Raw genomic sequence first — 26,716 nt, forward strand, 5'->3', positions numbered from 1 at the left:
TGCAACAGTAGAGATAATTTAAATTAACACTGCACAAAACAAAGATACTGAGAGTCATTCTACAGCAGTGAAGTGCTCAAAGAATCCTACAGTCAAAAAAAGTAACTGATTTTTGCATGTGGTTGGTTACAGGATGAATGTTAAGGCAGTAAGGTAAGCCACTCTATAGCCCTACCCACCGGAACCAGACACGTTTGGTGATTTCACAAATCCTCTCTGTATTCCAAAGTGACATCTAAATTTTTATCATAAATTTTCTCTTGCCGGAGTATGTATCTCCTAGGTTCATTGTTTCTCACACCCACTGTACTCTGAGCAGTTAATAAAGGTATTCAGTATTTCTACTTTAGTTTTGGTTAAATATTTGTGGGAGCGTCTACAAAGAGTTGTCAATATTTAAATGTTTTCATGTTTTAATAGCTAACTCGTGGAATGCAGAAGATTGAAATACACCACAAACCACACAAATGGCCAATTGGAGTCACTGTTGGTCGTTTTCAGTTCTTTTTAGATAGTAAGTACAGCCTTGCTGTTAGGTTTTTCTGTGATCCAATGGTAGCAATAAGTCATTCAAAAACCACAACTTATGGAACAGCAAGATGGTTCAGCAATAATAATGCTAGCCACCACGCCTGATGAGCTGAGTTCGAGACCCAGGACCTACATGATGAAAGGAAAGAGAATTGACACCTACAGGCTATCCTGTGACATCCGCATGTGCTCTGGCATGAATTCATACCATAGTAAATGTAATCATATTTTTTTAGTCACAGCATATGATCTGCGGGTATTGATTAGTGGTAGAGTGCTTGCCTAGTATCCCCAAGGTCCTGGGTTCGGTTCCCAACATGTATGTGTACATATATGCACACATTAGTTTACTGTGTTAATGATCTATTGGTGTTGATCACAAATACTTGTTTATTAACTTTAAAGACTTTTTAGATGTTTATGTGTATATGCACCACATGTATGCAGGTGTTATCAGAGACCAGAAGAGGGGGTCAGGTCTCCTGAGACTGGCGATACAGGCACTTGTGAACGATCTGACATGGGGTGCTGAACTCTGGTCCTCTGGAAGAGCAACAAATGCTCTCAACTACTGAGCCATCTCTCTAGCCCCGATTGTTAGTCTTAACTGAGAACATAAAAGAGAAAGAATCTGAGGTACCTTTTGATGGATGGTCCAGTAGCTGGATGATTTCACCAGTTACCTGGATTTTTAAAATTTATATTGATTCCTTCAGAATTTCATACATGCATGCAATGTGTTTTGACCTTATCCGTACCCAACTCTGACATCCTCCCTCCCCCAAACTTGCCCCCACACACACATGTTCCTTTCCCAACTTCATGTCTTTTCTTAACTAACCCAAGTCCAGTTGATAGAACTAATACATAATCTCTGCTTTTTGGCACAGCTAATTGGTCTTTTGATGGAGACTGTTAACATTCAGTAACTTTTAAAAGCTGTATATTGATCCCTGACATCATCGTGTTGATTTCTTGGTGTTTGGTATTTTTTCTCTTCTCTCACTTAAGTATTATCCTAACATGGGTTGTCTTCCCTGGGACTACAGGGGTGTGTTTGTTTTTCCCTTTGGTCAGAAAGATTTCATAATGTATTTTTTGCTGAGCTGGCTTGTGGACATTCCGTTCCTTTAGCCTATTTTTATCATAGGAATTTTTTGATTTTTCTTCAGTTATGAGAGACAAACATTGCTAAATGTATATGTATCAGTTACTTTTCTGTTTCTGTAATACAGCACCATGACCAAAGACTACTTTGAAAAATTTATATTGGCTTAACATTCCAGAGGGAGGGTCAGTCATGGTGGGGGAGGCAGGGAAGTAGGAGTGGGAAGCTGCCTGGGCACATTTTCAGCTGCACACAGGAAGTAGAGAGGGAACTGGATGTGGCGCAAACCCTCAAAGCTCCTCCATATGTTGTACTTCCTCCAGCAGGGCTCCATATCCTCAACATTCCACAGCCTCACCAGAGAGCTCCTCCATATGGAGACCAGGTATCCAAACACAAGAGCCTGCGGGGCCACCATGGTACAGTTGGTATAGTCGCCAGCTTGACAGTTGCCTTTCAGAATGTTAAATGCATGTCTCTGTCCAGGCCTTCCTGGTTTTAAAGTTTACTTGAATAATCTGTTCTTCTGATGTGCCTACCTATATAAGTTATAGGCTTAGCATTTCTCTCAGTACATTTTATATGTTAGTTCTTTTCATTCAGTGTTTTAATATGAGGAGGGGAGGTTTCATCTATTGTTTTGGTGTCTTAAGTCCCTAAATCCCTCCTGTAGCTGAACTGGCATTTTCCTACTACTGGGCTGTTTTAATTTTTTGAAAACTTTTTTGTACTTTTAGACTGAGGTGGTTCTTTTATACCTATAACCATAGATTTGGCCCTTCCAAATGTCATATATATCTTGAAGCTCCCACCGGTATCTTTTTACTATTTTATCTTTGCCTTTGTTGGATTGTCCTTGTTCTTCCCTCTTGTCTTCAAACTCGGATATTCTGTCCTTCCCTTGAGCTGTCCTAAGTTTCTCTTTGTTTAATTCGTCTTTCATATTATCCACTGCCTTTCTTACTTCATCAGATATGTGTGTCTTTGAACATATTTATAATTGTTTGAGAGGTTTCTATCCCACCGGATCCCACAGCCATTTAGTCCCAAATAAACACACAGAGGTCTACATTAATTATAAACTGATTGGCCTATTAGCTCAGGCTTCTTAAACTCTTATAACTTATATTAACCCATAATTCTTGTCTATGTTAGCCACATGGCTTGGTACTTTTTTCGCCGAGGCAGTCACATCTTGCTTCCACTGAGGCTGGGTCACAACTGCAGACTGACTGTTTTCTCCTCCCAGAATTCTCCTGTTCTCATTGTCCCGCCTCTACTTCCTGCCTGGTCTCACCATGCCTATACTTCCTACCTGGCTACGGGCCAATCACCATTTTATTAACAATAATTCAAGTGACAGATAAAAGATCATGTCCCACAGCATATAATTGTATTTGCGTTCTCTGGGATTTCATCTAACTCAGTCTCATAGATGCCATAAGCTTTATGTGTATGTATGCAAGACTAAGTGACTGTATATGCCCCACGTAGGTGCAGTGGCCTGCAGAGGCTAGACAAGGGCATCAGTTACAGGTGGTTGTTATCCATCGTGGATGCTACAAACCAAGCCTGCATTCTCTGCAAGAACAGTAAACGCTCTTAACTGCTGAGCCTTGTCCCCAGGTTGATGATCAGGTAGGAATGAAATATGGTAGAATTGAGTTAAAAAAAAAATAATTCCTTAGTCTTGGTGCTCAAAGTATGTGATATAAACTCTGTTTTATTCCCTGAGTAGTCTGTTGACAGGCAGAGCAGTCACGACCGCTGTTTATTCCCACTGTGCAATGTCATGCTAGTCAGTAAACAGCCCCTTGACTGTAGGAACTTGGCAGATAAACAAGGATGGTGTGGAGTAGACTCAGACGTTAGTTAATAGGAGTGAAAGACAAGGGGGATGGGTAAGGACAAAGATTAAATGTTTCATTTGAAGGGGAAAAAAAGTCCAGATAGGTAAAATAGCTGGGGAGGGAAAAGGGATACTGTTAGGGTAAAAATAAATGTGCTGGTTCATGACATATATGTGCGACATACTGTTTGGTTTAATCTTAATAAAGAGCCTCTCCGCAGAGAACTCCAATCAAACCAGATTAGACCGAATTAAAATGCCCGTGTTTAATAAATGCAGCACTCTCGGGTGGACCGAGACAGCATGGCGGGAAGAGGAGCCCAAAGCAAACCTGAAACCACTTGTCCCTTTTTCTGGCCATAGCCTAAATAGCTTGTGGGAGTGGTCCCGACCCTCCCTGGGGGAGGGGTCAGCGCTTGGCAGGCTGGGCATTGGAGTCCGGACTGGAGCAAGCAACGCCCAGGCCAGGGGTTTCCAATCATCCCAGACTTCTTGGATATAGGGGTGTTAGAGGGCTGGGGTGACGCCCCCAACTTAATATTTCTTCTAAGCTTTTTTTTAAGATTTATTATGTATGCAATGTTCTGCCTGTATTCTACCTGCAAGCCTGAAGAGGGCACCAGATCTCATTACAGATGGTTGTGAGCCACCATGTGGTTGCTGGGAATTAAACTCAGGTCTTCTGAGCCATCTCTCCAGCCCCCCAACTTAATATTATACATATGTTATTTAGTTATTTATTTCCTCCTGAGTGAAACCTTTTCCCTGGTTTGCTATGCCAAGTAGTACACTTGAGCCAGCACCATTTTTAGTGGTTTTGTTGTTTGGTAAAAATTTTATTAACCTTTAATTCTTATACTGTACAACTCATCTGCTTAGGAATGCACTATTAGCTGGATATAGTGAAATATATCTATAGGCCTGCACTTGGAAGCTGAGGCAAAATTGTGAGTTCGAAGTTTGCCTATGCAAAAAGGTCCAAGACAACAAAGGCTGTATGATTTCATTTTTGAGTTTTGGAGTAGCCAATTTCAAGAAGCCAAAACAAGGTTATTGACAGGCACTTGGGAAAAAGCTAAATGTGTACCGAGTTTGGGGAAGATGAAAAGAGTGTACTGGAAACAGTGTCATAGTTCTGCGACAGTGTGAATTTAATGCCACTCAGCTTCCACTCGAGAATGGCTAAAATAGTACATTCTGTTATTGTGTATTTTACCACAATTTTAGGGAGAAAAAAATCCCCTACCCAGTATCAGTCACTTTCTCTTCCGCTCCCTTTCCAAGTCTTAGGTAATCACAAATTCAAGTACATGTTTGCCTATCCTGGATCATACAACACGTGACGTTTGTGTCTTTCATCTTGCACAGTGCACGCAAGAGCTATCCATATGGTGCGAGCACTTCTCTTTTTAATTTGAAAACTATTGTGTTGTCGTGCATTGCTATACCACGGCTGTTTGACACTGGTGCTAGTTGGGTACTAAGGCGTGCACGTCAGGACAGTTAGGAGCAATAGCTTGAGCTTACATGTGCAAGCTTTTCTGTGGACAAATGTTTTCAATTCTCTTGGAATCGGCCCCGTGAGTCTGCCTCTGTTTCCAAAGTTTACAATGCTACTTCGCATCCCCACCAGCAGAATTTGATCTTTTGTTTTTTAACACAGATATCAAACGTCCTTGTATTAACTAACACAGGCCACACTGAAGTGGTGCGGGTGGGACTGGTTGCCCTGGTGACGGAGGGCGGAGCTCCCGGCAGACTCCGCCCCCGCCAACGGTCGGGGGAGTGCGCGTGCGCGTGCGCAGGAGACCCGCTGCAGACCGCGCGGGTCTTGCGGCTCAGGTGGGTAGTGTTCCAGAGGTGTTCGGAGTGGCCGGGCTCTCGGGGACCGGGGTCTCCTGAGGGGGCTGCACGACCTGCGAGCCTGAACTCTCGCGGCTGAGTTCTAAGGTGTGTGAGCCTTGGTCTCCTCAGCCCTGACAGGAGGGAAGACTTGTTATTATCCCCGTCGCCCCGCTCTGTGTCCTTTTCTCCTCATAATTCCCTACTTGTAAATGCGTCCATTCCCAAGACACGAGTGTGTGTGAGTGTGAGTTGTTTGTGTTTTGTTTGGCTGTCCTGGAAGTCACTCAGCCGACCGAGTTGGCCTTGAGCCGGCTTGACTGCCCGCCAAGTGCTGGGTTAAAGGCAAGCGGTACCATACCCAGCAAGACTTCTCAGATGACGGTTGAGCTCTGTGTCCATCTTATGAAGCCCCTCAATGCCAGACCCAATTCCTCGTCTCCCCGTTTCCTACCTGGCTGGTTGCTGCTTGAAAACTCCCATATTTGGAGGCGCTGGGATGAAACCTGGCCTTGGGTATCGCAGCCATTGATTTCAAATCAGGGTTTTTGCTGTCCAACTCAGACTACCCAAGAGCTCATACATAGCCTGAGCTACGGAGACTAGCTTTGAACTGTCTGCCCAGCCTCCTGAAAGTATGCAACCACCATCTGGCCTCGACCTAATAGTTTCCTCTCTGTTGTCCAGGTTGGGCATGAGGTCCAGAACAAAGTCTTTAAAATTCTAGAACTCACTGGGCCATAGCAGTGTAGGCCTTTATCCCAGCACCCACTTGGGAGGCAGAGGCAGGTGGATCTCCATGAATTCAAGGCTAGCCTGGTCTACAGAGTGAGTTCCAGGATAGTCAGGGCTACACAGACAAACCCTGTCTCAAGAAACTAAATAAATAAATAAATAAACAAATAAAATTGTAGAATTCATCCCCTCCAATCCATTTTGTTCCAAATATCCTGGACTGGTCCATCCATCTCTTAGAAATACAACACTAGTTGAAAATTGATTATTGACTGTTTGCTGTTTTAAAGTATTCTCCAGACAGACAACAGGAAGAAGCTAATTTCCAAAATTTCAAAAGTATTCTGAACTTCAAGTACTAAGTGGGTGAATTCAATGACGTATGACTCATAATGGGGATGCGAGTCGCTACTTTTGGAAAACTCTCCCCCTTTTAGTAATTCTGACTGAGAGCCAACTTTGTTTGTTTGTTTGTTTTGATGGTGCTAGGATTGAACCCAGTTTTGTGTGTGCTAGGCAAACTCTCCAGGACAGCAGTTTGTATTTAGGTTCTCAGAGAAACTCACTTTATCCCTTCAAAGTAGAGTGCATAGCTTTTTTGTTAGCCCCCTGTCATCAACCAAGAGTCCAAAGCAATAGAAAAACGCCATGGCCCATGCATGAGGATGGCCAGATTTTGTGACGTATTTCACTTACCATGTTCTGTGGTCACTGACATGGCCATACATCTATTACAAGTTATCACATGGTTGCTTGCATAGGTGCTGAACTTGCTATAGGCTCAGAAAGGATAGGTCTGACATTGTGTGTTCCTGGTGCCTGGGGAAAGTGGGTTAGCCAATAAATAGTAGATATCAACAAGTTGATAATGATTCGATACATGTATTAGTCATTATTTCTGACTTCTCTAAATTGGATTCCTTGGAGGCAGGAATTATATCATTCCTAATATATAATGATATATATATGTATGTATATATATATATATATTTCTAATATATAATGATATATAATTATATCATTCCTAATAAACATCCTAAACATCACAGTGACTGTTAGCATATCTTGTTTCTAACCAGTGTTTCCTGCTCAAGTTGTTTATATTCCCCTCTCTGCTTCTACAGTTTAATGTTCTATGCGTGTTCCTGACAAAGACTCAAAGGTGAAAGAGGCCTTAATCGTTCGATGTCTTTGTCTTCTTCAACTAAAGATTTTCTGGCTTTCATCTCTCTCTCTCTCTCTCTCTCTCTCTCTCTCTCTCTCTCTCTCTCTCTCTGTGTGTGTGTGTGTGTGTGTGTGTGTGTGTGTGTGTGTGTGCACGCACGTATTCAAGTGTAGGAGATCAAAGGACAGCTTACTAAAGCTGGTTCCCTCCTTCTACCATGTTGGTCCTAGGGATCAAACTCACTCATCAGACTTGGAAGCAAGCTTCTTTACCCAATGAGTCATCCCAGAATGAATTTATGACACAATTTATATCACATTCATCCTTCAGCTATGGGATGACCATCACCTAAAATTATTTGTTTCAATTTTCATTTTTTTTTTTTTGGAGTACTTGAGCTAGAAAGACATTTGAGTATCCTGTTAAGTTTGTGGTCTTTTAACTTACCTCATAACTAAATATTGATTAAATTGTTACTTGGGGATGGAAGAATGACTCAGTGGTACATAGTGATACATGCTTACTTATGTGAGGTCTGGGTTTAGTTGAAAGGTTTTGTTTCTCCTTCAAGTGGAAGGTTTTAGAGCCAGAAGGTTTACCTAGTTGTATTCTCAACTTTAAGTCTTAATAATTTGTGAGTTTTATAGAGGTCTTCAAAAATAAGCTTTACTTTGTTTCTAGGTTTCCTCATTTTTTATATGGGCTTCATCACTTGTAATCCCTTCCACCAGCTGTGGTTAACCCGCTAATAACAGAGAGGACTATCAGCAAGGAGACAATGGCAAATCTACAAATGAAAGAGGCAGCCCTTGTCTATCTTGACAGAAGTGGGGGCCTTCAAAAGTTTATGGATGACTGCAAGTCCTACAATGGTATGTCAGCAAAGGCGGCTGTCAAGAACCTCCGACAAGTTCCCACACATATCTGTCCTGACTTTCACATTTCTGTCTTCACAGATTCAAAACAAAGCTATGCTGTCTATCGGTTCAGTGTTTTAGTAAACCCCTCTGATGTTGTCGAATTAGATGCTGAACTTGGAAATCACATTTTACATCATCCCTTAAAAGCTGCTCAAGTTTTTCAATCAGTAAGTTAAGGAAGAAACAATTCCCACATCCAATGGAAAATTTGGTAACTTGTTTGCTCGTTTGAAACCACAGGTCTGCTTCGTGGCTGTCAAGACTCTCTCATTAATTGGGCAGTTACAAACTGAAACTCAAGTAAGTTTTAATTAACTTGAAGTTTTGAAAACTCACTACAAATTTTCAAAATAACTTATAAATTAATGTTTTCCCAAATGTATTTCACATTTCTGGGGCTGGAAATGGCTCAGCAATTAAGAGCACTGACTATTCTTCCTAAGGTCCTGAGTTCAGTTCCCAGCAACCACATGGTGGTTCACAACCATCTGTAATAGGATACAGTACCCTCTTCTGGCCTGCAGAACACTCATACATAAAAAATATATAAATGTTTTAAAATAGAATACATTTTCCAAAGTTCAATATACCGTTTTCTATGTCTGATTTTTCTGTTTTTTACATTTATTTGTCATTTTATTTGAGGGATGCTCATGCTTCTCCCATCATTAGTGTCTGTGGGTCAGAGAACACTGGGGAGCTGTCCGGGTTTGCTCCTTCTACCACGTGGGCTCGGGATGGAAGTCAGGTCAGGCTATCAGCAAGAGCTCTCACTGCTGAGCCATCTCACAGGTCTGTGCATCTGATGTTCAATGCCTTTTCAACATATCTGACAGAACTATGAGAAGGAGGGAGATTTGTTTCAGTGCTACCCACGTTCAGGACAGCTCTTCTTCCCATGATGACCCACCCATGTTCAGGGTAGGTGGCTTCCCATGGTTAATCATCTCCCGATAATACCAGTGTACTCTATTATTCCCTAGGTGCTACTGAATCCAAGTTGACAGCCAACATTAACCACAAATATCTTAATATGCTTTATTTTTTCCAAATAACCTATCACTTTTAAGAGTAAACATTTTTATAACCATTTCAAAAGTAAAGAAATTAATACAATGGGCCTCCACATATCTGTCTCAGACTCAGTGATACAGTGTATGTGCGTCATCTGTTTTTATCTGGACTATTTTAAAGCATATCCCAGAAGTCCTTTATCTCACCCATACATGCTTCAGTATCAGCTTCTAAAACCTGTTGTATTTTCTTATGTAACTACAGTGGCCTCATCACCTTTCTTGATATCATCTAATATCTAGTCTATATTTTAATTTTTCCAATTTTTATCTGAAGAGTTTGTTGTTGTTGGTTTGGTTTGGTTTTGAGCCCACAAGGCCTGGATGCAGCAGCCCATACCCTGTAACCCCATCACTTAGGAGGTGGAAAACAGGAAGTCATCCTCAGCCACACAGAGAGTAAAGCCAGACTGCACTTCCTAAAGCCTATCTCAGAAATAAACAAATAAAAAGGCAAAGCAACCTCCCCCGACCCTGAAAAGAAAGGCAACTCAGTATCTAAACGAGGCTCGCACACTGCAGCTGTTTCTTCTGTACAGCTTTCTGCGTCTACTTCCTTCTAGTGCTTCCTTTTTAACACTGACTTTTTAAAAGAAACTGGTTAATTATCCTATAAAATATTATGAATATGGATCTGTTTAATTACTTTTTATACTTTATGTTATTTCCCTGTATCATATATGTATACATACACACACACACATACACCTGTGTGTGTGTGTGTGTGTGTGTGTGTGTGTGTGTGTGTGTGTGTATAAAATAAGACATGACTCTGAGGCTCAGGTCTGGATTCAGCTCACTTTAACAACACTTTACATGGTGCTATGTATTCCATATCTAAGAACATAATGGATGTTGCAAAGAGAGGCCTGCTTGCTCATCCCGGCCGCCCGGCTAGCTTAGCCCCAAAATAACCACACAGAAATTGTATTCATTAAAACACTGCTTGGCCCATTAGCTCTAGTTTCTTATTGGCTAATTCTTACATCTTAATTTAATCCATTTCTATTAATCTGTATATCGTCATGTGGCAGTGGCTTACTGGAAAAGATTCTAACCAGCGTCCATCTCAGGTGGAGGATCCATGGCTTCTCTCTCCTGACTCTGCCTTTCTTCCTCCCAGCATTCAGTTCTGTCTTCCCCACCTACCTAAGTTCTGCCCTATCAGCTAGGCCGAGGCAGTTTCTTTATTTATTAGCCAATGAAAGCAACACACAAACAGAAGGACCTCTTACACCAAATGGATACCAATTTTAGTGATGTCACAGTTTATCAGTGGTTCAGATGTTATGATCCCACAAAATTATCAACTTTCACCTCATGGTTTTCGAATACCTGGAACCTATTATTTTGTTAGCAATTGTATTTTTTTTATTTTTCTAAGTTTGCTACCCTTTCTAAATTTATTATCTCAAAGTATTCTATAAAAGAAATTTTGTCTGGCCTGGGGATGTAGCTGGGTAAAAGAGCATTTGCTTAGCATGGGCAATTTTAATCTCTAGTGCTGAAAAAAATGAAAATAAAATAAATTATTATTTATCATTATTTATTTGGTTAATAAATTTGTTTGGGAATTTGTTTGGGAAAGGGAAGATAAATATTTGTTTATTTTCCTTTTTAAGGTTTTTGAAGAGCAATGACTTGAAAGCAGGCAGTAACTGTAATAATGACCAATAAGGAAGAATTGATGGACTCTTTAGTCTGTCTGCAAGTAAAAGCACTTGCCCCCAAGTGACTACCTGAATTCAATACCTAGGACCCACATGGTAGAAGGAGAAAACTGATCCCCAGATTGTCTTCTGACCTCCACATGTGTGCCGTGGCATGTGTGTATGTATGTGTGTGTGTGTATATGTATGTGTACAATAAGTACAATTTGTTAAAAAAAATTTTGAAGAAGATGTCCCAGTGCCATCTCCTGTGTTTTCTGTCCCAGACTTGGAATCACTAATTTCCTACTGAAGAGTTCTGATTCCTTTTAGTGAGAATTAATATTTTGAGATCACAATTTGGGCACTAAAGTTTCCAGAATTGTTGGGTTCACATTGTTTTTTTAGTACACATATCCAGAGAATGAATATTTTAAAGGAAAAATAAGTTCATTGTAATATTTTTAACGAAAATGCTATAGGATTTGTATTTTAGACTTCATGTTTTATCTGGTTTAATATTTGGTACATAGCAACAATAACAAACTGCATAGTATTCTTACTATATGATAAGGCAAGTCAAATTGGATTACAAGTTTTATTAATAGCCTTTTTGTGTTCTTATCAGATCAGTATTGTGCTGAAGTTAACACATTTACCAGCCCTGCCAAGTTATAGTCTTGACCTTTGTGAGTTTCCACTTAGTTCTACATCTCAGAGATTTTATATGATGCAAGGAATTGTGATTGCAATGACAACTGTAACCAAGTACACACAAGGTGCAAGATTCCTCTGCTCAGATGAAGCCTGCCCTCTTTCCAAAGGTCTGTGTTCAAATGGGAAATGAGAAGCCAAACTGTTTCCTACCAAACCATATTTAAATTGCTGACTAATCAAAGTGTAATAAACGGAGATATTTTGGTGTCTCCTACCACTTATATGTTTACTGTGCATCATCTTGAAACAGTCTTTTCCTGCACTCCACAGTTTAGTCAGTGTTACATTATCCTGGAAGAGCAAGTGAGAACCGTTTGCTCATGCAGTTCCTCTGTGTTTGAGGTCTAACCTAGTCAGCCCTTTTTTGTTGTGAGACATCTTTCCCACTGACCCTCAAAGCTGGTTGAGTTGGATGCTTCCTCTCTCCACTCTGAACTCTGCAAATGATGCCATATCCTGAAATTACGTTTCCCAGCCACATACGGAAACTGTGTTTTAAATGCCCCTGTTACTAGTGCCTTAGCACAGTGCTTGGAAAGAAGCAGCCGTGTTGCTAGAACTCGGGAGGCTGAGACAGGGGTTCCGGTCTCACCAGGGCTACATAGCGACAACCTATCCAAATAAATAAGTAAAGCATGCAATAACATTAACTGGTAATTTAAATGATTGAAGATAGCTAAATCTGAGCAGTTTAGCTCACCGCTGTTTTCTTTCAGGATTTCAGTATATAAGAGTCCATGTGCCTGGTGCTACCGAATCTGCAACAGTAAGAAATGACTTTTTGTGCAATCTGTGTTCATCTTCACTTCAAGAAGACAGAAAATTTAGAGTACTTGGTGGTAAAAAAAAAATACCATTTTGTGATAATTTTCAAAACAGTCTCTTGTATTATAATAGGAAACTTAAATTGAATGTGTATTCTACTAACAATGTTTTGTTCTTTACCTTAAGATAAACAGATAGTTGAAATCATTACCACAAAAGCACTTCATGCTTTTCAAGGAGATTGTAAAAAACAACCATTTAGGTTTCAGTCACTTAGTATTTTCCTAAGAGGTATGTAAAATTCTGTTTGAATTCACAACAATTTGCTATAAAATATGGACTCTTGTTTATGCTCGCATATAGTCATATTGACAACTTAAGAATGGAAAGTCACTTTCTTCTTTTATTTATTCTTATTTTGTACATTACATTCTGACTTCAGCCTCCCCTCCCTAAACTCCTCCCAGCTCCCCTATTTCCCCTACCCCCAGTTCCACTCCTCCTCTGTTTTCCTTCATAAAAGAGCAGGCCTCCCAGGGACATCAGCCAAACACAGCAGAACAGGTTACAATAAGACTTGGCACAAACCCTAATATCCAGGTTGGACAAGGTAACCCAATAGGAGGAAAAGGGTCACAAGAGAAAGCCAAAGAGTCAGAGACAGCCCACTCCAGTCTGCACCAGGGTATGCAAAAAAAAAAAAAAAAACCCACAAATGCTGCAAGGGCTAGACTTTTCTAGCTGATGGGTAAATAAGGAGAAACATGCTTTCTGATGGTAACTTTCTCTTTTACTTCATCCTAAATAATCCTCTCTGAGAACCTCTGTCTCTACACAGCTACATTTTTTACATATAGCTACATTTCTCTCTTTATATGCATACATCTCCGTGCACATATCCTAATGGTTAGAGTTCTCAGGCAGAAAGTAAACAGTTGGCTGAACCTTGAGCTTGTAACATAAACTGAGGCTGGAACTGTGTGCAAAAAGTCAATTGCTGAGAAAGTTATGGCTCCTAAAGTTGCTTCAAACTCTGACCTTGAATTAGCAAACACCTGGAAAACTGACCTCATGGATTTTTCTCTAGGGTCAACCATAGATATTCATCTCCTGGAGCAACCAGTCTGCTTTGAATTTGTTCTGAAGTCTAAAATTAACTGTCTTTGTGGCCAAGAAAACTACTGCTTTCCTATGTCAGTCTGAATAATGAAAAATATCATAGTGTTATTTCTATTCATCAGAGTAATACAGATTAAGCAGAAATCACCCTCCTGACCATCCACAGCTATATGTACCCAATAGATGGAACACATGCATGAGCTAAACACTCAAGCAGTGGGAAACACCCATAGCAGTTCTTAGGGAAGGAATTAAGTGACACATGAGAGAAATTACAGACAGGAGCAGTCGGTTTCCACAGCCAATGACGACCCCACAGACTTTCCCTAGTAGGGCTTTCCACAGAGTCATTTGTCTGGTGGGTCGGCCTGCTGAGCACTAGTTGTCACCTGCTGAATACTCCCACGGCAGCTCTCAGCACCCACTCCAGTCATCTATCAGGAGTTGCCCAGTTCCAGGGTCATGGCCTCTTTATAGTAATGACGTCACACTGTTCTGTATGTGTGTACTTTGTGTTCATATTAGAATATGGAGCCAGGTGTGGCAGTGTGTGCTTTTAATCCCATCACTCAGGGGCACTTGTGAGTTCAAGGCCAGCCTAATCTACATAACCAGTTTCAGGCCAACCAGCTCTACACAGTGAGACCCCATCTCAAAAGAAATGTATTAGGATATGAACATCATAAAAGAAGAGATTTGGGATTTTGCTGCACATAGTAAACATTTGTTAAAGATGAGAATGCCATCACCTATGGCTATTCACTGAGAACTGATGGATAAGTACAAGGAGCTACCTGTCTGCCATGGAGCAGACATCACTCGCAGGATCAGGCCCCGAGGGAGGAGGCTAGAGCTGTGACAAAAAAAATGGAGCTTTACCCTTCTCATTAAGCTAAAAATTGAGAAATTAGAAGTATTTGTTTGGAGAGATGACCCTTGTAATTCTGCATCCTTGTTGTGTTTTTTTTTTTTTGTTTGTTTGGTTAGCTTGAGATGTTCAGTGCTTTTGTTCAGGTGTGAGAGGAGAGGTGAGGGAGAGAAAAGGAGGGTGTGTGTGTGTCTGTGTGTGTGTGGTATTTGTAGTATATGTACTTGTTCCTGTGGCCATGTACATGTCAGTTCTGTAGATCCTACAGATCACTCTCCACCCTGTTCTTGAAACAGGGTCTCTCATAGAATGTGGTGCTTATCCAGGGGCTAGGCTGCTGGCCCATGAGCTCCAGGTATGGCCTGTCTCCCCACTAGACCACTTAGTGCTGAGGTTACAGATGTGATCAGCCCAATAAAGTGCATGGCAGGCATTCCACGCTTCCATGCCCAGCTTATTTACATTCTTTAGCATTTAATCAAAAAATGTTTTATCTTATACATAATGCCATTTTTTCCTCTTGACTGCATTATAGGTGAATATTTCATTAACCTAGTTTCTGTATCACATGCCTCTTGAAGTTAATTCATATTACTTATAAATATTAACATATATCAGCAATAAAATGACCTTGGTTTTCATTATTGGTCCACTGCATATGAATACCATACTGAACAAAAGTAACTCGGCTACTGAATTGTCACTGGTTCCAGATGTGTGAGCCATACAATGATATGCAATTTTCATTTAGTGCTATTATTAATAAAATGCTATTTTATTTTGTGTTTAATAACCACAGATGAACTAGTGAATAAAATGAAAATAGGAAATGAATATAAAATTATTGGAATTCCAGTCTGTATCAAAACTTCACAAACTGCTCTCTGTGTAGAAGCAAATAGTGTCACTCCTTACACAGCAAAAGGTAAGCTAAAGCACATATGTTAACACATATGTTAAAGTCCATGAATTCAGCAAACAGTGCTGCTCACCTCTGTGCTAGGCCCTTTCCCAAGCAGTAGAAACATGGTAAGACAGCATCAGGCTGTCCCCTCTTAGTTTGTATGGTAGGTGGTCAGTCAGATGGCCACTAAGCCAAGTGTGGGGACGCACACACAGGTAACCCCAGCACTTGAGAGGCTGAGCACAGGCTTAGACCAGCCAGAGCTGCATAATGAGGTGCCGCTCAGCTGGAGTTATACAGCAGGGTTCTACCTCCAAATAAAAGGCACAAAACTATCCAGTGAAGCAACCCTGCATCCAAGTGTCGTTAAGGAAGGAAATAATGTAACTACAATCTTGATGAAATTGAGGAGCTTTCTTGAACTAAATCTTACACTGACTTTTTGTAAGTTAACAGTGAGAAAACTGTTTCTGACATTTTTCTGAGCATGGTAGTGTATACTTGACAAGTCTATGGTTGGTGGCAGGAGGAGGATCATGAGTTGTAAACAGAGACTGTGTTTTTGTTTCCTCGCTGCCTAGACCCAAGTAATCACACAGAAACTCTATTAATTACAACACTGTTCGGCTGATAGCTCAGGCATATTCCTAGCTAGCTCTTACATCTTAAATTAACCCAATTCTATTAGTCTATGTATTGCCATGTAGCAGTGGCATTCCCTCATTTATGTTTCCTCAGCGATTGGCTGGCATCTGTTTGACTCCACCTACTCTCTCTATCTCTGTTCAGATCTCCTGCCTGGTTTTACTCTACTAAGCCATTGGTCAAAACAGCTTTATTCATCAACAAATAAAGGCAACACATAGACAGAAGGACATTCCACATTAATGAGTTCTTGGTCAACCTGGGGTACATGTAGTAAGAAACAGAAACTTTTTCAGGTTACCAAGAGTTAAGAGATTCATTTCCTCAGTAAGTTCAAAGTAACTGCTGTGGTCTGAGGAAGAGATCAGTAAGCACTGCCTTTTTCTTTCCTGGGTCCTGGGAAAGAGAATAGATACAGGCAAGGGGACTCAAATATCACCTTCCTAACCACCAGTGTCCCTGAACAGCCCCAACATGACTTAGCATTACGTAACCGCAAATGGAGAGCAGCCCTACCTTTCCACTCGCTTCCAGTCTCATAGGAAAGGCTGGTTAAATTTGAATAGAGTGGGAAGTTAAGAATCTGCAGTAATAGAAGCCCAACTTGAATTTAAAGGCAAGTGAATTCTAGATCTTTCAGCTTATCTTGGAGAGAATTCTTAAAGAAAAGAAACTCTTAAAGAAATCAACAATTTGGTGACCATTTTCATTGTACTTCACAACTTACTGGTTTGTTAGCAAAATAAAACTGAAATGTAGGTAGAAAGTGACTTCTTGTGTTGAATTCTAAGAGTTTACAGATTTAAGCACCACTGTGTGACAGGAGTTAGCCTAAGACAGGCCTTCCTGTCCATGGCATGTGTGATTAGAGGAGGTCCCTACTGTGAGAGCAGCCCAGGCAGAGAGCAGGGACAGCCATGCCAAGCTTCTCCTCTGTCACTTACCATTCTCAGGAGTTGGATAGGATCAGGGTGGAGAAATCTGAGAAAGTTATTGTAACATGAAGGGCCAGCTTGTTGGGGTATCTGTCCCGCCCAGTACCCCACAGCCGGCAAGCCCAAAGAAAATCACACACAAGACTCCATATGATTATAAACTGATTGGCTCATTAGGTCAGGCTTCTTATTAGTTTTTATGACTTATCTTAACCCATTATCCTTATTTACATTAGCCATATGGCTTGGTACCTTTTTCAGTGTGACAGCTTACATCTTTCCTCTCCCGTGGTCTGGGCAGGAATGCGGAGGGAGCTTCCTGCTTCCCAGAATACTCCCGTTCTCTTTGCTCCACCTCTACTTCCTGTCTGGTTTTCCCGCCTATACTTCCTGCCTGGCCAATCAGCGTTTTATTAAAATACATGATTGACAGAATACAGATAATTCTCCCGCACCAAGTTATAGTGTAACATAGCACAGTGTTTTCAAAGTAAGAGAATACAAATCCTACAGAGCCTGACACCCAGTATCTGTGGGCAGGAGAAATACTGTCAAAGGAGAACAAATGATTTGCCCTAGTTGACAGCCATTCGTGTGGGTGCATGCGAGGACCGAGATACAAAATGACGGACAAGCACGACCACCAATCACAACATTGTAAAATTTGAGTATGGCACATTGGAAGAACTATATTTTGATATGATTTTGGACAAATGAAATCAGATATCCGTTATTTTTGTTTTCTTTCAGTTCCTTCAGGAATTAGTGACAACTTTAGATGTCTCCTGTCCTTGACTTCTGCCTCATGCTGGAAATTCACGGCAGTACTTGCCAACGTCTTTGCAGCACAGATTGTTCCCCCTGGGACTTACAATTTGCTCAAACTCTGTTTGCTGATGGGTCTAGTACAGACAAGCGATGGCAACAGGGACCCACAAGACTGCTTAGATATTTTAATTATAACCACTGACACTCTGCTTGTAGATAGGTAAGATGTGTGTCAGGAAGTTCTCAAATTACATATTGCTCACAGATTTGTATAAATTCTTTCTATGGATATTACTATGATTATTTAGAATTCATCCAAATACGAAAATGTTTAATAGTTTTAAGAAAGTTCAAAACTTTTAAAACATGCGTTTAGAACTGAAATATTTGGTTTTAATATTTTAAGAACATAACCTCAAAATTTCAACCCATTTCCCCAGTCAGACCTTTACAGATGCGTCCCCAGGCTGCTTTGCCCCACACTCTTTAACTCAGGATTTTGCTTTTACCTTCAAATAATCCTCCATCTAGGATTCAGCAGCCATTTTCTTATTTTTCTGACAGATTCCATTCAGTGACACAGGTTCCCTATATATTGCTCTGATAATTTATTTCAGTCTTTCTTCCATTTTTTATTACCATAAGATAATTTTCCTGCTCCTTTCTTTTCTTTCCTTTGTATTTTCCTTTTCTTTTCTTTTTCCTTTTCCAAGACAGAGTTTCTCTGTGTAGTCCTGGCTGTCCTGGAACTCTCACTCTGTAGCCCAGGCTGGCCTCAAACTCACAGATCCACCTGTCTCTGCCTCCCAAGTGATGGGATTAAAAGGATGCACCACACCTGTCTAATTTTCTTCTTCTTGAATTTGACATTAACAAGTGTTCTCTTCTGAGTACAGTCATCTTGCTCATGTGTTTTTAAGACTGATTTGCTTATATGAATCAGTAGTTTGTCATTTTTATTGGGAAGTCCATTAATATGAGTATGCCACAATGTTTTTATTCTTCTCCTGATGACGGATATCTGAGTTGTGCATGTGTGGCTATTATAAATAAACTTCTGAATATTTTAACTTTTTGGTGATAGGAATCAATCCCAGGGTTTGGTGTGTAATAGACAAACCTTCTACCACTGAGCTGCATACCCATCCCTGCTGTAACGTTCTTGTATAATTTTGTAGAGTGTTTCATTTTCTTGACTAAAGACCTGGACTAGCATTGCTGGATGAAAGGTTGATGCACATTTAATTATATAACGAACCACCAAATGTTTTTCAAAACTGCTTTGGCCATTTTACATTTCTGCCAACAATGTAAGGATTCTGTTTGTCTCTATCCTTACCAATATTTGGTGTTGTTGATCTTTTTTATATGAGCCCTTGCAGTACAAATGAAATGGTACCTCAGGACTCCAACCAGCACTTCTCTAATGTCTACTGAGTTCATCTGTGCCTCATGTGGTGTTTGTGTTTTCTCACTTTTTAGGTAAGCTGTTTAGATGCACTTCTGTCCCATGAGCAGACTGAGATTTCTTCTCCAAAAGCTTGCTATTTATGAGTTTCCTGAAACATGTCTGTAATGGGCAGACATTTCAACTTTGAAATTTATTTTCTCTTAGGTTTCATGTTTTCTGGGTTCCAGTTAGGAAATTTTTGCCTACCCGAAGGTCGTGAAAATTTCTTATTTTCCTTCTAGAAGTATAATATTTTGGGCTTTTGTCAGGTCTCTTTTCTATAATATGTTCATGTTGTGGGAGGAGTGCACATCCCACAGAGTTCACGGCGGGGGGGGAGGGGGTCAGAGGACGACTCTGTGGTGTTATCTTCTTGCACCTTAGCATGTGTTCCAGGGATTGAACTCAAGTTGCCAGGCAAGTGTCTTCACTAAACTGTCCAACTGGCCCTTGAGTTAACATTTGTACGTGGTGTAGAGTGTAGTGAAAATTGATGTTTTTCCTATGCAGTTTCATTAGTTAGAAGACTTTTCTTTCTTTATTTAATGATTCTAGTACCATGTTTGTCAAACTAAGTGTAAATCTATTTGAACTTTATTTTCTGTTAGAATTTTTTTTGTCTTATACTTAGGCCAGTAGTATACAGTCCTGATTATTCAGTCTTGAAGTCAGGCAAGACAAAATATTAAGAGCTTGTCTCAAAATATATAAGATACTTGCAAGGTAATGTTGGCCCAAGCCTTTAATCCCAGCACTCTGGAGGTAGAGGTCGGGGGTCTTGATCTCTTTGAGTTCAAGACCATCCTGGTCTACAAAGTGAGTTCCAGGACAGTTAGGTCTGTTAAAAAGAGAAACCCTATATCAAAAAGCGAAGAAAAAAAGATGTATACCACCTCTAAAAATCCTATTTTAAGTAGTTGAAGAGTAGAAATGGGTATTAAAATTTTGTTTGAAAAAAAACTCCCTATGTGATTTAAATATGATCCACAGCTTAGAACCGCTGCTCATTTCGGTCTAGAAATGTTCCTAAGTCCTCTGTTACATACCCTGACTATGTTTAAATCCTTTGTGATGTTGTATCCTCTGAACACATGCTCTGGCATCTGCCTGTCTACAGTTAGGAACACTGCCTGGCTCTTTTTGCATTGCATGTCTGTGTCTGTTCATCATAGATGGTTGCATCAAAAAGCTGCAGTTTTTGTGGTCAGGATTTTAAAGAAGCTACATTAGACAGGCTTTTCACTGCTGTGCTCAGTACACAAGAAAACCAATTCTCAAAAGACAAAAGATTCATTTTTGCTCACAATGTTAGTCTATCATTTACGTGTTCCTTTGCTGTGGACTGATGGTGAGGCACTATGTGGTGGCAGAGAAAACAGCTCAGCTTTTGGCAGACAGGAACTAGAGAAAGAGAGACAGGGAGGGGCCCAAGACACGGTCTATTTTTTCAGAAATGCCCATAGTGACCCATTTACTTAAGAGCCCTACCTCCTAAATCTGCCATCATACTGTGGATCTCTGGAGGTAAATCCATTGATCAGGTAAGAGCCACCAGGAGCCACGCACTTCACCCAAGCCCATAATCCAACCAACTCCAACACATGAGTGCTTGGAGGATGTCTCAGATTCTCCATAACCCTAAACTAAGGTAACATTCCTTTCTCAGAATTTGTATTTGAGAGTTGAAGGCATTGAAGCAGTTAACAACAATATTAAAAACAAAAGAGAAGATGTAGCAGGGGTTGTTATGGTACAGAAACAGCAGGAAAAGTCAAGATAGGACACTGACAGACCTAAGGGACAAATCTGGAGTATAGAAAAGAAATACTCTAGAAAATGACAATCCAGTTCAAATATTGCCTTCCTATAGCTTTCTCTGATCCCTTTCTAAGAGGGCATAATACTCCCCTCTGGTGTCCTAAGAAGTTATTTTAGAATTACCCCATTGTAAGTTATTTCTCTAAGTCTCTCTATACCGTAAATTGTCCAGATATAATATCAGCTTTCATATATGTAGTGATAGATAGACATTGTATTGAGTTCAATTTAGACAATGTTTCTGACATGTAATGAACTCTGAAAATCAATTATTAATTAAGTATCATCAATGGATAATTTGTTTTTCCCTAGACTTTTGAATTATAGCATGAATCTTGTCTCCCGTGGTATACGTCACCCTGTCTCTACTGAAGTTTTTCCTACTGTGTCTAGAAATAAATATGGAACTGGAGCAGTGAGCATTCAAGCCGGCAGTGCTCTGCTAGCTAAGGGTGGGGTCTGCTTCATAGGAGACCTGGCATCACATAAGAAAGACAAACTCGAACAGCTTCAGTCAGGTAAACAACCCTTTTCAGATTATTCTTCCTGTTGAACCTCACCTTACCAGTACCAAGGAGTCATTTAATAGATGAGATGGTACCACACAGGGCTTAAGAGATAAAAATTAGAAGAAGAAAAAAAAAAGCCAGGTGGTGGTGCTGTACACCTTTAATCCCAGCTCTCGGGAGGAAGGGGCAGGCAGATCTCTGTGAGTTCAAGGCCAACCTGGTCTACAGAGTGAGTTCCAGGACTGGTTTCATAGCTACGGAGAAATCCTGTCTAAAAAAAAACCAAAAGGGGGGTGGGGAATATTAGGCCAAATGCCATTTCTCATTTCAGCTTTAGAAATAAAATAAGAATTTAATTTGCAAATGCATTGTTTTAGCCTTTACTCTGGGTTCTAATACATGACTTTCTTCTGGGCCAGTTTTCTTTCTTTTTGTCTTATTGCATTATCTAAGACTTTTAGCACAATGTGGAAAAGAGTTGCTTCAGGTTTCTCACTGTTAAGTGTAATGCCAGCTGTGGGGTGTTTGCTGTTGTTTTAACTTGAAAACCCATGATGAAGAGATTTCCTTCTATTCCTACTTTGCCATGACATTTTATTATGAATCAGTTTGAGATTTTGTCAGATCTTGTTTCTTACATCTATTAATTTGATTTTGTGGTTTTTCTGCTTTATTCTATTGATACAATAGTTTATATTGATTTTATTTTGGGTTTTTGCTGTTTTATTTTATGACTGACTATGAATGTTTTGCTGATCACCACATGTGTGCCTGGTGCTCCCAGAACCCAGAAGAAGGCATTGGATCCCCTGGAGCTGGATTTATAGACAGTTGTGAGCCACCATGTTGGTTGTGGGAATCAAATGCAGGTGTTCTGGAAGAGCAGCCAGTCTCTTAACCACATGGCCATCCCTCAAGCTCCACATTGATTAGTTTTAAATACTCTACTGTGCTGAGACAGGTCCTGCTTAATCAGAGTGTGAACTTCTGGAAAGGTGTAACAGACTGACCTATGTGCATTTTGGACAGTCCAGCCTACCAAAGAAATTTGGCTTGATAAATAAATGCATCTACTAGAGGTCACTGATAGAACATTTGATAGTTTACAGGCAGCCGCACTCAACCGGAATTACTTCCCCAAATCTTGTTTTATTTAGTTCTAAATTTAAGAAATGGCTCACACAGGACAGAAGCAGATCACCCCTAGAGAGAAAGTGTGTCTTTGAAATCTCTTGGTTCTTGTCCTTATGGGAAATTTTGAAGGTTTCAGCAAACACTGTCAGACCATGGGAAGGAGGACTTTGTTTAGGGAGAGTCTGACACTCCTGTCAGTGCACAGAGCAGCTACAAAATAGTCTTACTTCACCGGTGTATTAGTTACTTGACCTCTTACTGCAGCCTAACACCTAACAAAAGCAACTACCAAAGAAAGGGTGTGTTTGGGCTCACAGTTCAGGGTAGGTCCGTCCAGCCAGGGAAAGAAGATGGCAGCTCGCGGCAGCACTTTGCAGCCATAGTCAGAAAACAGAGAGGTGTTTATGCTTAGCTTGCTTTCTGTGTTCCTTTCCAGTTACTCAGTTGAGTGCGTGCATAGACGTAGTGGTTTGAGTGAGGATGGCCCCGGAGGCTCACACATTTGAATGTGTGGCTCCTGGTGAGTAAGCTATTTAGGAAGGATCAGGAGGTGCCGTTTTTTTTGGGGTGGACTTTGCAGTTTCCATAGGCCAGGCCCAGTCTCTCACTCTTCCTGCCTCCTGCCTGCTGGCCAGGACATAAGCTCTCAGCAGGCTTGCTTGCAGCCTGCTGCCATACTCCCAGCCATGAGCGTGGACTAATTCTCTGAAATTGTAGGTCAGTCCCAGTTAAAAAGCTTTCTTCTATGAGCTGCCTTGGTCACAGTGTCCCTTCACTGCAATAGGACAGTAATTAAGACATGTGGGCTGTGTGCAGAATACAGAAAGTTTCCACAAGTCAGTAACTTAAAAAACAAACATCTTAGGCTCAGTGGTAGAGTGCATGCTTTTTATATCTTTAGGCTGGGATGTAACTTAACAGATAGAGAGCTTGCCTAGAAAACCCTAGGTTTGGTCTCCAGCACCACATACAAAAAAAATAATTTTTAAAATAACTTTAACTTTGAAGTTGTATATTGCAAGGAAAGTCAGTGAGATGGAGGAAACACATTCATGTATGTATTAACCTTCTTAGAGCTTTTGCAGTCTCTGTGGAGCCCTCCTGACACAATCTGCTCTCGTTTCGGTTCTCAGTGACTTTTCATTCGTTGTTGATGAACCGCAGTCCAACCCTTCCCTTCCCTTCCCTCACTATGAACCGCAGTCCAATCCCTTCCCTTCCCTCCCCTCCATGTGTGGGCAGATTTTTCTTTGGGCCACCAGCTCACAGATAATGACAGTAGACTTATGGTTAATTATGAAAGCTCAGCCAATATCTTAGGCTTGTTTTTAGCTAACTCTTATAACTTAAATTAACCCATTTCTACCCATCCATGTGTACCCTGAGGCTCACTTACGCCATCTGAACACAGTCCATCCTGATTTCTGCCTCCTCTGTGTCTTCCCTTGTCTCTACCCTCCTCCTTCCCAGTGTCCTCCATGCCTGGAAATCCTGCTACTTATTGGTCATTCAGCTTTTATTAAACCAATCAGAATGACACTTCTTCACAGTGTTCAAAAGTGATTATTCCACAGTATCTAATCCCTTACCCTTCCCTACCATGAATGCAGTTCATGTCCTTACCATCCTTGATTGAAAAAAAAAGGCTCTGCTGTCCATTTGAATAAAATCATTTCCTACAGAATAGAGATTTTCTATTCTGGACATTTCATATAAATAAATAAATCCTTTAATATCTGGCCATCTGTGACTGCCTTCTTTAATTTAGCAATAAAAAATGTAGTTTACTTCATCCATGTCATAACTTGTATCAGTATTTCATTTTTTCAGTTGAGCAAAGTTACTTAAGCTAAGCATGGTGCAGACACTCTGGGAGCTAAGGTGGAAGGGTCCTGAGTTTAAGATCAGTCTGGGATACATAGTGAGTCTGAGGCCAACCTGAGCTACCTAGAAAGACTCTTCTAGAAACCATACAAAAATGATGGTGAGATGGCTCAGTAGGTAAAAGTGCTTGACACCAGCCCAGTGACCTGGGTTTGATACCTAGGAACAGATGCTATAAAGAAGGAATTGACTCCCTCAAGTATTCCTCTGACTTACACACACACAAACTATGACCTGCACATAAGCGTGCTTGAGTGCACGTGCACACACACACACACACACACACACACACACACACACCTAAATGAATACATAAAAATGAATAAATAAATGTAATTTTAAGAAATACAAAAATATACACTCCTTAGAAGCTGCCATATCAATCTTTGTACAATTTTATGGCATTTGAAAATGACCACCATGAGCTCATTCATATATTTGGGAGTCTGCTTCTCAGTTGATGGACAGTTGGGAAGGATTAGTAGGTGTTGCCTTGTGGGAGTAGCTGTGTCACTGGGAGCAGGAGTTCAAATGCCAGTGTGAGTCCCAGTCTTGCCTTCTCTGCCAGCTGCCTTTGGATTAGGAGGTAAAGCTCTCAGCTACCTCTCCAGCACCATGCCTGCCTGTGTGCTGCCATGTTCCCTGCCATAATCATAGCAACCAACCCTCTGAGAGTCTAGGAAAGCCCTTAATTAAATGTTCCTTATTACAAGAGTTGCCTTGGTTGTGATGTCTCTTCACAGCAATAGACACTGAGTAAGACAAACTACATTCATAGTCTTGTCCATCTATTAACACCCTCCATTTCTAGAATGGTTTGATCACCCCAGATACAAACTCTATATTCATTAAATAATAACTCCCTATTCTCCCAGACACTAGCCCCTGGTAATATTATTCCATTTTCTGTCTTTGTGAACTTATCTATTAATAGAATTCATTCTTTTAATGCTGAATAGTATTCTATTATATTGATAGATACAATATATTGCTATATTCACTTTATGCACATTGTGAATTATCCACTACAGGTATTTGTCTTAGTTATTTCTCAATTGGCATAATAAAACACCAGACCAAGACAACTTAAAACAAAGCATTTAATTTGTAGCTTATAATTGCATAGGGTTAGAGACTATAGCCATCATGTTGGGGAGCCTATAGGGACCATTCTCATCTAAACCACCACAGTACTGGTGTATAAATGCTTGTTTGAGTTCTAGACTTGACTTCTTTGAGTATATCCAAGAGTGGAATTGCTGGATCACTTTTTGGTTAACCATAGAATTGTTTTAAGAGGGAAAATATCAATTGTACATTCTGGTATGGTTTTTCTACATCGCTCCTATTACATCTTATTTGTAATGTTCTAAGAAAACAAAGTATAAATATAAACCTACATATAAGATACATTTAAAGGTAAGTTGTTCATAGTTGTACCTTTAACAGAAGTATTTTTCCTGATTTTTAACAGCATGCTAGACTTTGCTTTACACTGGGCTCCACTGGGCTCCACAAATTTTGTAACTAGTCTTGTCTACTAGAATGACAAAAAAAGAAATCCAACAGTTGACAAGAAAAACTGTTGAGATGTGGAACCTCTGAGTTCTCATGTATTGTTGGAGGAGTAGCAAGTAGTGTAATCATTGTGAAAACTGCGAGGGCAATTTCTATAAGGTTAAATATTTACAAGATAAAGAAAAGTATAACGTGATAGCCGTGACTGTACACTTGAATGGGTTGAGACCACCTACGAGAGTAATAAAGCACACTTCTGAGTGTGTCTGGAAGTCATTGGTGGCTCCTTCCCTTGGAGCTAATGAGCACAGATCTCTCTCTTCTTGACTACCGTGAAGTGAGTCCTCCCCTCCATGATGGACTAAAACCTCTAGAACAACAGCCAAATGAGTCTTATCTTGAAGTTTTTCATAGTTACAGAAGTCTAACGTGTGAACACAAAAGAAATGAGTTGGGTGGTGGTGGCACACACCTTTAATCCCAGCGCTCAAGAGGCAGATCCAGGCAGATCTCTGTGAATTTGAGGCCAGCCTGGTCTACAAAGCAAGTTCCAGGACAGCTAGGACTGTTACACAGAAACCCTGTCTAGGGAAAGAAGAGGAGGAGGAGAGACAATTAAATGAATTAGAAGATTAATTTGAAATCCAGTTGGGAGTTAGAATCCTAAAAAATAAGATTAAAACATAGATTGGTTGTTTTGAAGTGTGAAGGAAAGACAAAAGTATGAGTAGGAGATTTCTAGATTTTGTTTGGGTTTTAAGTGGGACAGGGCTTTGATGACTTTGGTTTTGAACTTGCTGAATTTGAAAT

At 40.4% G+C, this 26,716-nt stretch overlaps 1 protein-coding gene across 4 annotated transcripts in view; it reads left to right on the top strand.

Moving 5' to 3' along the window:
- The first annotated feature begins 5,258 nt into the window (after positions 1–5,258).
- Positions 5,259–26,716, top strand: part of Mcmdc2 (minichromosome maintenance domain containing 2) — a 34,784-nt gene continuing 13,326 nt past the window's right edge. For 3 of the 4 annotated variants that reach the window (XR_014997373.2, XR_014997374.2, XM_085677308.2), the window contains exons 1-10: positions 5,259–5,330; positions 7,912–8,102; positions 8,187–8,317; positions 8,391–8,450; positions 11,501–11,696; positions 12,306–12,428; positions 12,541–12,645; positions 15,141–15,266; positions 17,576–17,813; positions 21,174–21,379. Coding sequence is in view for 2 of the 4 variants with exons in the window: in XM_085677308.2 (XP_085533434.2) it covers positions 8,009–8,102; positions 8,187–8,317; positions 8,391–8,450; positions 11,501–11,696; positions 12,306–12,428; positions 12,541–12,645; positions 15,141–15,266; positions 17,576–17,813; positions 21,174–21,379 (1,279 nt within the window). In the remaining 2 variants the exon portion in view is untranslated. Of the gene's footprint in view, positions 5,439–7,911; positions 8,103–8,186; positions 8,318–8,390; positions 8,451–11,500; positions 11,697–12,305; positions 12,429–12,540; positions 12,646–15,140; positions 15,267–17,575; positions 17,814–21,173; positions 21,380–26,716 lie in introns of all 4 variants that reach the window. The other variant, XM_085677309.2, reaches the window with a different exon arrangement.

This window comes from Myodes glareolus, chromosome 16, assembly GCF_982192425.1.
Source record: "Myodes glareolus chromosome 16, mMyoGla1.1, whole genome shotgun sequence".
NCBI lineage: Eukaryota > Metazoa > Chordata > Mammalia > Rodentia > Cricetidae > Myodes > Myodes glareolus.